General features: G+C 35.6%; 1 protein-coding gene across 2 annotated transcripts in view; it reads right to left on the bottom strand.

Annotated features, from left to right (window-relative positions):
• tlk1b (tousled-like kinase 1b) overlaps positions 1-13,390 on the bottom strand; it is a 30,390-nt gene extending 17,000 nt beyond the window's left edge. The window contains exons 1-9 of one of the 2 annotated variants that reach the window (XM_039683192.2): positions 13,066-13,390; positions 7,569-7,687; positions 4,710-4,781; positions 4,566-4,604; positions 3,033-3,108; positions 2,762-2,805; positions 1,844-1,933; positions 1,674-1,760; positions 111-203 (exon numbers count right to left, since the gene is read on the bottom strand). In XM_039683192.2, coding sequence (XP_039539126.1) covers positions 111-203; positions 1,674-1,760; positions 1,844-1,933; positions 2,762-2,805; positions 3,033-3,108; positions 4,566-4,604; positions 4,710-4,781; positions 7,569-7,687; positions 13,066-13,201 — 756 coding nt within the window. In that variant the 5' untranslated portion in view covers positions 13,202-13,390. Of the gene's footprint in view, positions 1-110; positions 204-1,673; positions 1,761-1,843; positions 1,934-2,761; positions 2,806-3,032; positions 3,109-4,565; positions 4,605-4,709; positions 4,782-7,568; positions 7,688-7,800; positions 7,834-13,065 lie in introns of those variants that run through there. The other variant, XM_089133739.1, reaches the window with a different exon arrangement.
• Between the last annotated feature and the right edge of the window lie 2,595 nt (positions 13,391-15,985).

Here is a 15,985-nt window from a genome sequence, read left to right as displayed (position 1 = left end):
TATTAAAACCACTCAATTTCTGAAGTCAAACGGCACTTTGTGATTTCTACATAAAAAGACGACTCAAGGACAGGTGGCACTCATCAGATGCTCGTCTGTTTGTTACTCACCCTGAGTAGATCATCTATTCTGCCCTCTTTCTTCTCAAGGTCAAGATTCTTATTGCTCTCAAGTGCAGCCAGTTTCAACAGTGTCAAATCCGTCTGAGAGCAGAGAAGGAAAGAGAAATAAAGAATGCAAATAAGAACAGAGATTGAGAGGGAATCCATGTTAAACTGTGCATCATACAGTGCAAGCGAGCTTGTATAATAGCATCAGAACATGAAGTACACACTAACTGCGTCAAAGTATGTTTGCCAGCGCATGCAGTGCACACATTTAACAGCATCAGCGTGTGCAGTGCTTATTTAACAGTGTCAGAGCGTGCAATGAATATTTTTATGTCACTAGGCGTGTTTCCATTACAGATTTGCGCAAAACTTTTGCAATATTTTCCAAATGTCTTTTTTTTATTTTTTTTTTTATTTATTTAACAGGGACAATGTACAATATATGTACTGTACCAGATTTAGCTAAAAGCTAATTTTCATCTGCAGTCCCTGGGCAGGTGCCAAAAGCGTACAAAATATTACAATAAAACCATAATAACAACCTAAAATATTTGATGTCAATAAAAAACTATTGCGAAATGACGGTGTTTCCATTAACCAATGTTATGCGACTAAAACATATTTTTTTCCTCTCGCGATAAGTCATTCCAAAAATCTCGGCAACGGACGTTGGTATGTTTATAACCTATTTCACAGCCATGCACCGCACTAGACATTATTATTATTATTAATGGAAGGAGACGTGGTGTGTTATCCAAGCATTAATGGCAGGGAAAGACACGGAGTTCCTGGGTGTTTCTCCCTTATTTCTGCTTCGATGTCTTGATGGCATTTCTTTGAGGTTTAGAGAGGCTATTCCTGTAATTATTGTTTCTTAATAAAGAACTCTGTCTCGTATTATGTCCAAAGGATCGTTGCAAAACGAAAAATGAACGGTTGTTGTATTTTTAAAACGTAAAGTTGAACACCAACATTTTAGTCTGACCACACCAGCGCTATATAGGCTACATCTCAACGAATTTTCAGATATTTGTTTATGACTTTTTCCCCCTTTAAAACATTTAAAACGTTCACAAATTAATATGGGGAAAAAAAATGTACTGGTTTTCTAAGGCCAAATTAGAAGCTGGAAATGATATTTTTCCCGCAATGCTGTATGTAGGCTATAAATGCGTCTGAAAAAATAACCATGGTATATATTTTTTCCTACGATGGAAGTCAATGAGACCAGAAACGGTCTGGTTACTGATATTCTTCTAAATATCAGAAAATCGGCTGAATGGATTCGAAAACGGTAAAACTCAACTGTTTAACTCTGGGGGAGTTGTAAAATGAGCCTATTTCCAAAAAAAGTGGAGTATCCCTTTAAAATACTAATGAGAATTTTTAATAAAAGTATATTACAGAGTTTTCATTTAGACCCTAAAGATTCATATTAACTTGTGCAAAAATGGCATTAAATGACCCCTTTAACAGTGTCTCAAAGTGCAACCGAGCGCAGTGTCCTGCACAAATTTAACAATCAGAAAAAGCAGGGCATATTCGATGTGACGCAAGTATTACCTGGACACTTCTGCTGCTAATCTGTTTTGAATTCATCATGTGATCCATGAAACATAGGCTGGTGGGTGAGGAGCTGTTCTGTCTGACCTGAAGAGTGAAAAACAGCGACATTAGTAAAAAATAAGCATCACTGGTTCCTTGCTGATGTTTAGATCTTCCTCACGACTTACGATAGCCCCAGGTGCAGAGTGAGAGTTCTGTGGCGAGCGCAGGACCGGAGGAAGACCCCTGACTGGACTTGATCCGTTTCCTCCTTGGAACTTCAGGAAGGAGATATGCCATGTTTTTTAAAGGCACCACACAACATACTAACAAGGATGTGGCGTCATCACAATGTTACCAATTTCACAACTCTACAAGTCAAAACATCTCCTAAAGCGAGCAGCCATTACACGATGAAGAAGCAGCAGTACTCTGACTAATATATGGAAGCTTATGTAATTTGCAAAATGACAATGCAATATGTAAAATGGCATTGTATTTTGTATTTAAATTTACATTTTAATTTACCACGCTAGCAACGTTTGGTGCAAAATGAAAATGAAATTACATAATTTACATTTGCCATTTCATACACTAGTTTTAATATGCATATTGAAACGCTTTATTAGTGGCAAATGCATTACAGAAATGATTAGACTTGTTATTGATTATACTGTTGTTGCCGAGCCCCGCCTTGATGCAGTGATTGACAGGCCAGGAGGGGGCGTGATCGAATCGGAATGCATTTTCAAAGTGCACATTGAACATGTTACACATACCTAATCATTTCTGTAATGCATTTTTATTTTAATTTTGCCACTTATAAAGCGTCTCAATATGCATATGAAAACTAGTGTATGAAATGGCAAATGTAAATTATGAAATTTCATTTTGCACCAAACGTTGCTAGAATGGTAATGTAAAATGTGAATTTAAATACAAAATGTAATGCCATTTTACATATTGCATTGTCATTTTGCATATTACATTTCAAATTGAATAATGCTACACATAAGCTTCCATAGACTAAAAGCTCTCTGACACCTGACTGACATTTAATACACAGCTGACTAAACGCAGGGTCATCCACACAAAGCTTTACTCACATCAAAATAATCGCTGATCTTGGGCCCTCGGCCGGAAGACTTTCCTGAAAAAAACAAAAACAAAGTATGGTCAATGGATACAATCACTTTTCTGTGAGTGCACAGCATTATTTCCATGCTAAAAATTTAATGCTGTATTTTCCAAAAAAAAAAACAAAAAAAACCATGAAGCATATGACTCTGATCCTGGGTGTTTCCAAAATACAGGTCTGTTAACTGAAAAATGTGGTTGTCAAACAAGCTATTATGTCCCACAGGAAGTCAACGTTACCTTGACTGCTCTCTGATTGGTTATCAACCTTCCTCTTTCTTCCCCTGGATGACTCGGAGTGCTTCTTCTCTGGAGTCTTGGGAAAACAAGAAAAAGCATTACTAAATCAATTCTTCCATTCACTAAATCAATACAAATCAATGTAAATGCTTTTGGTAAGTTCCAGCTGAATTCAGCCCTCAAAGGAGTTGTAAAAGTTTCACCAAAGAGGCTTCCAGACTTCATTTACCATGTCAATCCAAACCCGTTTGGCTTTTTTTATTAATATCCAGCTCTTTTCAATTTAATAAATATGTATGAATATGTCCAAGTGCAGTCAAGCTTCAAAATGACAATCAAATCATCATAAAAGCAATTCATAAGAGTTTTGCGCTTAGAAAACAAAGAATAAAATTACATTACAGGAGGAAGGAACTCAAAAATAAGTTATTACTGAAAATCTTCTCTCCACTACAGCTTTCAAATTATGGCCCGTCAACTTTAACATCTAAGATATTATATCACATAACTGTATCTTTATATATATATATATATATATATATATATATATATATATACACTACCGTTCAAATGTTTTAGATCAGTAAGATTTTTTATGTTTTGAAATGAAGTCTCTTCTGCTCACCAAGGCTGCTTTATTTGATGAAAAAAAATAATAATGACAAACAGTAATATTGTGAAATATTATGACAATTTAAAATGACTGTTTTCTATTTTCTATTTCTATTTTCTTTGAAAGCTGAATTTTCAATATCATTACTGTTGTTGATTACACATCAGTTTTCAGTGTCACATGATCCTTCAGAAATCATTCTGCTGATTTTATGCTCAAAAAACATAAATTATTATTTTCAATGTTGAAAACAGTCGTGTACCATTTTCCCCCAAAATTCTATGATGAATAGAAAGTTCAAACGAACAGCATTTATTTAAAATATAATCTTTTCTAACGTTATAAACGTCTTTACTGTAACTTTTGATCAATTTAACTCATCCTTGATGAATAAAAGTATTTTCTAATTTCTTTCCCCCAAAAATAAAAAATAAAATTCTTACTGACCCCAAACTTTTGAATGGTAGTGATTAATGTTACAAATGCTTTCCATTTCAGATCAATTCTGTTCTTTTGAACTTTCTATTCGTCAAAGAATCCTGAAATAAAAATGTAAAAAACTGTTTTCAACATGGATAATAATCATAAATGTTTCTTGAGCATCATATTATAATAATTTCTGTAGGATCATGTGACACTGAAGACTGGAGTAATGATGCTGTAAATTCAGCTTTGATTGCAGAAATAAATTACACTTCACTATATATTCACATAGAAAATCGCTGTTTTAAATTGTAATAATATTTCACAATATTACTGTTTTTTTTGTATTTTTTATCAAATAATTGCAGCCTTGGTGAGCAGAAGAGACTTCTTTTAGAAAACATAAAAAAATCTTACCGATCAAAAACTTTTGACCGGTAGTGTATGTAATTTTTTAAAAAAAGTATAGTCACACAGCACAAAATTGTCAAACTTACTGAATAGGCAGGCGATCCTCCTTTCTTTATGTCAGAGTTCTTTATGGGAATGAAAAAAAAGTACTTTTTAAACACATGGACAAACTGTTAAAGCTATAATTATAAAATGTCAAATCTTTGAGTATACATGTCCATAAAGTTCACCTCAGACTCCTTGTCACTAGATGACCCCAGGCTGCCAAAACTGTGACTAGAACATTCGTTATTGTTCAAACCCTAGAAAAAAACAAAAGCAATATAAAGCAGGTTTAGTCCAGATCATGACAGAGAGCTCAACAATTTTAAATATTCACACTGATTTCACTGGTGAAACTAAATTAAAGGGGTCCTTTTATGCTTTTTTTACATGTTCAACTTCCTTTAGGTTGTAATTCTCTATATCAGTGTCAGTGTTGCTGAACTCCCTGAAACGCCTCCATTGTAGTCTTGAGTTTTCTTCCAGGACCGAACATGTCACAATATTCCAATATTTGCGTTAGTAGTATATTGAAACGCGCTATTATGGTACATTTTCCAAATTGAAGAGGCTGACCAATCACAACACACTGATCCAGCTGACCAATCAGACGCTCAAGCGTTTCAAGAGAGATGCTCGCTACGACAATGTCGAATATGTGAATTTTTTTTTTTAACATTCAAGCATGAAAAGCTCAAAAACAAAATCAAGACTGAAAAAAAGACATAATAGGTCCCCTTTAAGCAATATTACGACTATAATATCATTACAATAGTTTCATCTTGGGTTCTTGCAAGTATGTGAGTGTAACGAAATATGGATAACAGATAAAACTGTGTAAGACTTGGTAAGTTCAGTTCATTTCACTGTGAATCGATTCAATCTTTTAATCAATGATTCAGAATAAAGTCCATGCACTGGAAGTTTCAATCCTTTACCCCCTAAAAAATGAATATGTAGGTACATTTTGCTTTTTATTACTATATATTGTTGAATTGATGCACATAAAGTGAGCAGATTCTTATTGGTGTTTATTTAGTGAAAAATTCAAATGAAATTAATTAGTGTGGGAAACATTTCAAACAGCTTTATACATTAAACATGGTTCAATTAGTTGAATGATGCTTGAATGATTCAGTTTAACAAGGGGTGTAACGATACCCTCGTGTCACGATTCGATACATATCACGATACTGAACTCACGTCACGATACGATATTATTGCGATACTCCAAGACGTGGTAAAAATTAACAAAAAATGCACTGTTGATTAAAATGCTAAATTTGATATTACATTGTGGGTGTAAATGAATAGGCTTGGACTCGGTGCTTGTAACCCAAGGACAATGGTGACACCAGAATAAAAATTAGGGGTGGTTAATCTGTCTGATTTCCCGATTCGATTCGATTACGATTATTGAAGTCCCGATTCGATTACAGTCGATTTTCGATTATTAACGATTCTCGATTACCGATTATTGATTTTCCATTTCACAACAGTAAACGAAAATACACTAGACCAACATATGATTATATTAGCAGCAGCAACATTTTGGTATTAATTGCACTTTTTATTTGTTTGATATTCTTTGAAAATATAATGATGGTTAGTGAGGACATGCAAACATGCTTGTTGTCTACTACTTAGGCAACTCATTATCTTTACATTTATTAACTTTACATTTTTTTCAAAAGCAATTTTGTTGCATTATAATGCAAATGCACCTGGTTCTATTAATTGACAGCATTAAAATGTATTTTGTGATTTCCTTCAATTGAAAATATTTGAAGCAAGTTTGGGGGACTTGAAGGGCACCCGATTCAGAGAATCACCCAGACATTAAAAAGAACAGCATTTCTCTGAAATAGAAAGCTTTTGTAACATTAAACAATACCGTTCAAATGTTAATGAGTCGGTAAGAATTTTTATTTAATGTTTTGGGCAAAAGAAAAAAGAAATCTATACTTTTATTCATCAAGGATAAATTAAGTTGATCAAAAGTTAAAGTACAAGACATTTATAATGTTACAAATCGATTATCTGAATCTTTTGTGTGTGACTATAAATAATTTGCTTTAAAAGTACAAATTAATGACCCATAAAGAATTAATGCACAATATATTTTTATTAACATTACAAAGAACGACCAGGAAAATAAATGTGTGCCTGAACTAGGAGCATAATTGTAGTAAATAAATAATATAACGACTGGTGCAGCCGAGTGTTTTTCCTCCTCTGGCTGGAAAGGTGTCATATGGCTTATCATATTTGTCGTGTTTCCGTCGTTGGTTTTATTCCACAAAGCGTACAACTAGTGCGGCTCTTGTCCAGCTCCTTTCCCCCTTTAACTTCAGAAGCCAAAATATTTCCACACGTCAGCTTTTAACCGAACAAGGAAAGTGTTTGGATCTCGCGTGCCATCTCATCTCTGTTATGTGCACGCCACAGACGGTCCCGCCACTGCACTTCTGGGCTTCAGAGTTCCGTCTTTCGCGTTCCGTCAATATTACGTTATTATAAATACATATAAAACATTTTTTTTTTAAATCGATTTTTTGACATTTGTGAATCGATTCAGGATCGTCCACGTCCGCATCGCGATGCATCGAGAATCGATTTTTTTCCCCACCCCTAATAAAAATATTCAAGATTCTGAAGCTGAAAATACAGAATAATTTTAGATGAATATGCTTGCACTCTGTCACTGACTAAATCTATTTAAAATAATGTCAGCCACTTTTTATTGGCAACCTCAGACATTTGGCATCATCAGGACCCACAAATGTTCCCCCATTGCATTACATTACATTATAATCAACATTATAGTTTAATGTAGTACTAACACTAAAACTCTGAAAACTTGAATTTTTTCTCACACAGTAATTTTTATTATCCACGATACATCTTGTTGCATTTTTGTATTGCGATATATTGTGGCACCCCTAAAAATAACCCATTTTAGAGAAAGCATCAACTAAAATATATAATCAACTTATATGATGCTGCACATGTGTGTGTGTGTGTGTGTTTTAATGTGTGTGCATTACTTTAGGTCCCCCACTCGCGCTCCCCGTGCTTCCTCCCGTGTTTCCACTAACCGCCCCGATGAAACGTGCCTCCAAGAGCTCCTGCCGACGTGGATCCAGGGAATGCAGCTCATCCATTCCTACAAACACAGACAAACATGTCACGCTCAACACATTCACACACAGGTACTCAGGCTTCAGGTTCGGGAGGGGTGTGATCACGGTGACGCATCCTCCTGGAATCTTACGGGACCTTCAAGTCATTGTTTTCGGATACTATGCCACCCTAAAAGAGCCAAAAGATCATACTTATTACAGATTTGAAGGCAAACCAAGAACTTAGGTTGTGTTCACACTTTTAGTTCTGCTCACACACACACAAAAAAAAAAAATAATACATTTAGTCCTAGTCCGCTTAGCATTCAGATTGGGATTTTAACACCGAACCTAAAGATACTGAACCTAAAGGCAAAGGGATTTGCTCACAAACCGATTGGTCGGCTTTCATTATATATTTCTTGGGTATATTACTTGGTGTGTCCCAGCCTCAAGACATCCACCATCCTTCAGATCTGACTATGCTCAAGCTTCTTAAACCAAAAAAAAAAAAATGTATCTGCTTTTAGCCATTTTCATTCAAACTTCAGCACAGCTTCTTCCTGCGGAATGACAAACAGGAAGTACAATGAGAGGTTTCCTGCTCATTATCAGCTGATGCCCCTGACAGTTTAGCTCCATTCATCTATTTTAGTCTCAGAAAATAATGATGACACAATCTACAGAAAAAACTACAGAGTGTTTTTCACATGCCACTATGACCTCAATATTACATCTTCAATTCGGTGGCAAAGACTACTCTACATACACTACCGTTCAAAAGTTTGGGGTCAGGAAGATTGAAAAATAATTATAATAATTAATAAAAGACTTAATTATCAAAAAAGATTTACATTTCAATTAATGCTGTTCTTTTGAACTTTCTATTCATCAAAAAATCCTGCAAAACATTCATCACAGTTTCACAAAAATTATTAAGCAGCGCAACTGTTATCAAGATTGATAATAATCAGAAATGTTTCTTGGTCTTCAAAGCAGCATTTAAGAATGATTTCTTAAAGGGATACTCCACTTTTTTTGGAAATAGGCTCATTTTACAACTCCCCCAGAGTTACATAGTATCAGTAACCAGTAGGAAAAAATATACTATGGAAGTCAATGAGACCAGAAACGGTCTGGTTAATAATATTCTTCTAAATATCAAAAAATCGGCTAAGTGGATTCGAAAACGATAAAACTCAACTGTTTAACTCTGAGGGAGTTGTAAAATTAGCCTATTTCCAAAAAAAGTGGAGTATCCCTTTAAGGATCATGTCATGTGACACTGAAAATACAGCTTTACCATCACAGGAATAAATTACAATACATTCATCCCTTTTTTTACTTTATTTTTGGACAAAATAAATGTAACTTAAGTAAGTATAAAATAATGTTCTTAAGAATTCTGATGGAAAGAAATTCTATAGCAGTTCTTTTCAATGAATAACAATTTAAATCGGGCTCCGGTCCTCACACAAAGCCCTTGTATGACTTCATAAGACCCGTCATTGTGCATTAGTTCGTTATACATGAGTTTTTGTGCATGCAGTCTACATGAATAATTGCTGAATTTGAAAAAAGTAATACAGAAAAATTAAAGCATACAGGTTTGGAACAACATGAGAGTGTGAGTAGCCTAAATAATGAAAGACATTTTTTTGGGTGATTGAACCATTCCTTTAGTTTAACATGATCTGGCACCAGAAGCCCAATGACAGAATTCATCATTGATGCCGCTGCCAAATGGCCCCGTTTCTTCAACACATGAGAATACAGTATCAGCAGCCGAGAAGACCAATGTGAATCATCATTATAAAACCTGTCTAAAAGAATCATCTGGTCTTCAAACCTCATTACAGTGAGTGACTAGACGAAACAGGCCGGGTTCACTTGTGTTCTCCAGCCGTAATCACCTGCGCTGCGCACTGGAAGCGTACGACACCACTGCCATGATAAGATTCGTGCCAGAAAGAGCTGCAAGCCAAAGAGATCCCAAGATGGTGGATGGGTGGAAAATTATGAAGGTCAACAGGGCAGGAAGAGCACAGCTGCCCAGATAAAGGACATCCATGACAAATCAAAATACTAGGAATGAGTATACGCAAACCTAAGGCCACGTCGGGTTTGGCAAATAACCCAAGTCCCGATTGGCTACATAAGGGAGACAAAGATCCAAACGTGCAGAAGGTGGAAAAATGAGTACAAGCAAATGACCAGGAAACAAACACACCACATCCTAGTGTGTGCAGAGATACACAGGTGACTGAGCCAGAGCCGTCAAGATATCATATTATAAACCACCGTCTTACGGATGAGTATTAAACAAAACTGGTAACACCTCACAATAAGATTACGTTTGTTAACATGAACTATTTTATTAAACTTTCATTTTAATCCCAACAGTCTCTGTCTGTGCTAATATTATTTAATGGACCTGAGATGACATGAACTAACAATGAACAGTTGTATTTTTATACCCTAACTTTAAGAAAGGTTGTATTATTTTCTAGTGGAAGTACCATGGTATGATCTTGCACATCTTTTAAATCTGATGTTGATTTGATTTCACAGCCAATTGTTTAATTTCAGTGAGAATTTATTTCGGCCATTCATGAAACATCAACTGTTCGTATTACATGCTCAAAAATTCATTCCTGGGGTAAATCTTAATTTAATTTCTATTAGTGTCAGACATTAATAGCATTGCACTTCAATGTACTACTCTTCAAAAGTTTTGGCTCGCAAGAGTAAATCTCATATGCTCACCACGGGTGGATCTAATGAATCAAAACAGTAAAAACTACTAGTAATTTCGGGAATTATTATTACAGTTTATAATATCTGTTTTCTGTTGTAATATATATTTTATTCCTGTGATCAAAGCTGAATCTTCAGCATTATTACTCCAGTCTTCAGTGTCCCATGATCCTTTAGAAATCATTCTAACATGATGATTTGCTGCTTCATAATTTTGTATTTTTATTCAACCAGTGATACGTTTTTGGTATGTGTCTATAAGTGACATATTGTGGTAGTTTTATTCAATGAATAGTACTAGTTTGTTTGTTGTTTTATTTGTTTTTTTATTATTAGAAAAGCCTTCCTAGGGAGCTGAGATGCAAATTAGCTCTTGCTATACTCCATGTACAATACATATTTTCCAGCTTTGACTGGAATCATGTTTTTTTTTTAAACTGTCCCTCCCTATATAAATAAACTGAAAAAAAAAATACTTTTCAGAATTTTTTGATGAATAGAAAGTTTAATTTTTGTAACATTATACAGAATAGATATCCATAAAATGGAACTACATCCTTAACCATTGTACTTTTTGGTTTGGTAAGCAGGTAAAAGAGATTACACTCTTTCAAATCATTTAAAAAAATAATAAAGGTAGAACATGCATTACATGGCTGAGAACTTATTCTTGGACATGAGAATCTGAGTAATGCATTAACACACATATGATATTACACTCATCAGTGCACATATGCATGTGTTTAAAGCACATATTAACACGGACCAGCCTGATAAATAATGCAGGAGGCATCCGGTGAAACACTTTAATTTCCTCAAAAACACATCAAAAACTAAATTTTGCAAAACAACTTAATCTGAAAAAGCACTTGAATTTAAATCAGATGTGTATCAGATGGTCTTTTACTAAGTGGATCAAAGTCATCCGGATGATTTCAGGAAAAACCAACAAGTCAAGCTGCAATAACACAAAACTACAATGACCAAAGAGTCAACAGCTCTCCAGCACAAGCATATATGAGCATTGCATGAATTAGATAAATAAATAGGCTGATACTCAATCATAAAAATTCATGTTTATCAGATGTGCCCAAAATTATACCATTGTATAAAGCATTTCTGAGCCATTGCATTGCACACAAAACACTCAAAGCACATAAAGAACACCAACTGAACTAACGTGTATTTACTAGATGTGTCTCAAAACCTAGTCTGTTGCCAGTAGACATCATTTTGGGCCACGACTAGATAAATACATCAATACTTTCACCCAGAGAAACAGAAAATCATGTTTATTGTAATAAAATCCGGGAAGTTCTCCACGTGTATTATTGACTTCATTCGCAAACATTTAAAATCAACTTGAGTTAATATTGAACCGCCTAGGCGCCTACCTATAACATTTGTTATTGCATGCATGCAGTCATACACACTCGAGCACAAAAAACATCAACTCATAATGTATCATTTACTGGCTGTGCCTCAAGAGCTAGTAAACAGACAGCAGTTTGTGCCATTGCATTGCATGCATGCATGCATAAATGACAAATGCATACAGTCAACCTTAAAAAATGTCACCTAATGTTTGTCAGGTCTATCAACCTAGACAGCATTTATGAGGCACAGCATGACATGCATAGAGCAACTCATGTTTATCACACACTGACAGCATCCTAAAAGCCAGCGTGACCTAACATTTTTGGGGCTGTTGCATTCCATGCATGCAGCATACATTCTCATGTTTATCAGATACTTAACTATAAAAACACAAAATCATATTTATTGTAATGAAATCCAGAAAGTTCAATATGTGCAATGTTGACTTCCTTCTCACAAATTAAACATCAACTTGTGTTGATATTGAAACGCCAATCTATTTTACAGTAATTTATAGCATAAGATAAAAACATCAACTATGTACATCATTTACTGGCTGTCTCAAAAGCTAGTAAACAGACAGCATTTGTGCCATTGCATTGCATGCATGCATAAGTGACAAATGCACACTTGTCAACATTAAAAATGTCAGCTAATGTTTGTCAGGTACTGGATGTGTCTACCAACCCCAAGACAGCATTTTCGGGCAGTTGCATTCCATGCATGGGTGATAAACATTCTTAAGTTTATCAGGTACAGGCTGTGTCTCATTTGCGAGCCATTGCATGACATACATTAAAGATAAACATACACTCTGAACCTCAAAAACACCAACTCGTAATAATCAGAGACTGGTTGTTTCTATGAATCTAGCGAGCTGCCTACCTAGACACAAAGACAGTATGTTGTGGGCATCATAAAAACAACACAAAAATAAGCACCCATGATGCCCCAAAATGCAGTCTGAGAAGACGCCTCGCTAGTGACAGACTAGAGTCCCCTAATATGTGACCATGGGCATCCTCACGTCAAATGAACCGTGTAAATCAACACACAAAGCGACAGGATTCCATCGCAAACGGTTTAAAACACACCAGCTCATCTCTAGGACTCGATGCTAGTTCTAAAAACACAGAGAGAGACACAGTCAGCAGACGAGAGATCAGCGGCCTCCGACACGACCGCTTCGATTAAAGGCCAGATTTACTCAAAATCACACGTCAATCGAACACAATCCCGACCGATTTCACATGAACAGACTTTAAATTGATATTCACGCCGGCTTTACCTTCTTTGTGCCTCCTCGGAGCGCAGATATCGAGCGGAGAAACTGAGCCCGGGGTCGGAGATCCAGTCGAGAACTGAGAGCAAGATGGCGCTCCGTCCAAACTTCCACTGCTGTTGCTGTTACTTTGGACACTCATGAAGACACTTTCCCCCGCGAAGAGCGCATCGCACACATGATCTCCGTCAAATCACACCTGTGTGTGTGTGTCTAATGCATCATGCACGAACACTGATAATCAATGCAAGGCTGCTCATGTTTTCAGCTCCGCACTGCGCACTGAGATCCTCACTAACTCACTCTTAGTGTGTGTATGTGTGTGTGTAGCCGATGCATGACGCCAGTTGCAAAGGTTACACACACACACACACACACACTGCAAAACTTCAAATCCACGTTTGATGCTTGATTCTAGAAAATTATTTTAAATATGAATACTATAATAAGTGAGCATATGTATGAGCAGACATTAATACTCACCAAATAATGCATCCATAAACATATTGATTTACATGCAATGCATTATATATTAAGTGGACTTGATATTTTGTTTTCCCAAATAGAAACAGGACAGAAGAATGAGTGGTTAGTTATTGTCCAATAAATATTTGATGATATTACACTTTTTTTTAAATATTTGAAGGTAACAATTAGGTTAATATACACTCTAAAAATGCTGGGTTGTTTTAACCCAACTTTGGGTCAAATATGGACAAACTCAAACATTGGGTTATTAAAAAAATTAACCCAATGACTGGGTTTGTCCATATTTGACCAAAAAGTTGGGTTAAAACAACCCTGCATTTTTTAGAGTGTAGTATATAGTTATTAATATACGCCTATATGTAACAGGTGTAACACTGTAAAATAAAGAGTCTAAAACAATCACTATTAAATAAATATAATGCAAAATATAATATATAAAAATATAATATATTTAAATTATAATAAAAATGTACAAGCATCATCACAAAAGAGGTTATTAAGTAAATGTGTTCATTAGAACTAGCCTGCTAATGCAATGTAAAGTGTGTTTTTTAATTTAGTGGATAAAACTTCCTAATGTGTGTGTGTGTGTGTGTGTGTGTGTGTGTGTGTGTGGTTGTCTATGCAGGTTTACACAGACATCTTGATCTGTGATTTGCTGACTCAGAGATCTGCCCAGCACTGAGCTTTACCCTCTGAACGGCTCCAGACACATATTTCACAACACACACACATCACGCTAAAGTTATCGTCCTCTGTCTCAACTCACCACAGAGGACTTCACTGGAATAAGTGCACTCATTATATATTCTGCTGAACTGAAGAAAATTTCAAATGCAAATGTTCACATCAACAGCTGTGTCGGTTCATAGGGTTGACCATGAATAGATCCCGCTGCTGAATCACACTAGATTCTTGACGAGGAACTGCTTTTTGTCATCTGACCGGAAATGTGTCAGGTTTTGTCCTCCTTCACAATCTGAAGGTGTTCATGGAATATTCTGTCACAGAGTCTACAATTTCCACAGACATAATTTCACCCCCACCATAAAGTTATTAAAGGAAAATAATGCATCAGCTGTACTAAAGAAATATACACACTGTTATCCTATTGAGGTAGTAATCTGAGTTACCAGTAAATGTCTTGCTGAAGGGTAAAATGGTGCCATAAGTCATCATGCCTTGCTCTTTGTTGTACTAGACGTTGCATTTATCAATCTTTAGTCATATGCCATACCAAACCACGTCCAATGTACAATAGTCTCTTCCTCAGATGACGCCCATTAACCCTCTTTATCTTCTCACCTTCTTTTGGTGTGATTATGCTAAAAAAAATGTTTGGTACAATGAACTCTTTGTTAATGATGTATTGCAAAAGTCTTTTGCTGCTATCGAGGTGTATACGGGTTTGGTGGTATGTGCATGGGTTAAGATGTAAGGGAAAGGGTTACAGCTGTAATTGCATGCAGGTATTTTTTTTTTTTAAATATAAGTACAATATAAAAACACTATAAGTGTATTGCATCAAATGATTAATTTAAATTGTAGTATTTAAATATATTTGAATCCCTATAAATCATAAGGAGTGTCTCAGAACAAGCCATTTGCAGATTGTAGCTTCTTTGACGTCACAAATGCTTAGGCTCCGCCCACGACTGCTGACGGACTCTGTCGTCTGAAGCGAAGCAATGCGTTCGTGTAAGAAAAATTGCATGGGTGTCAGTTTCGTTGGAAATGTGGCGGGGACAGATACGTATTCGGAAGGGCATTTTCAAAAGTGCTGGGTACAATGACTGGGCAGGTCTTGTTTTGAAAGACAATGTCCTATCGCTTACTGATGTAAATAAATAAAAATGCACTTTTATCATGAATAGATGCACTTTTAACATGGATAGATGCACTTTTATCATGAATAGATGCACTTTTATCATGGATAGAAGCACTTTTATCACGGATAGAGGCACTTTTATCACGGATAGAGGCACTTTTATCATGGATAGATGCACTTTTATTATGAATAGATGCACTTTTATCATGAATAGATGCACTTTTATCATGGATAGAGGCACTTTTATCACGGATAGAGGCACTTTTATCATGGATAGATGCACTTTTATCATGAATAGATGCACTTTTATCATGGATAGAGGCACTTTTATCACGGATAGAGGCACTTTTATCATGAATAGATGCACTTTTATCATGGATAGAGGCACTTTTATCATGGATAGATGCACTTTTATCATGGATAGATGCACTTTAGAATGGATAGATGCACTTTAAAATGGATAGATTCTTTATCATATAGATGATATGCATCATATAGATTCACTTTTATCATATAGATGCATTTTTATCATGTATAGATGCACTTTTATCATGAATAGATGCACTTTTTATCATGGATAGATGCATTTTTATCATGGATAGAAGCACT

The sequence above is a fragment of the Pimephales promelas genome, chromosome 8 (assembly GCF_988280905.1).
Source record: "Pimephales promelas chromosome 8, fPimPro1.hap1.1, whole genome shotgun sequence".
Lineage (NCBI taxonomy): Eukaryota > Metazoa > Chordata > Actinopteri > Cypriniformes > Leuciscidae > Pimephales > Pimephales promelas.
This window is presented reverse-complemented; position numbering and strand designations above follow the sequence as displayed.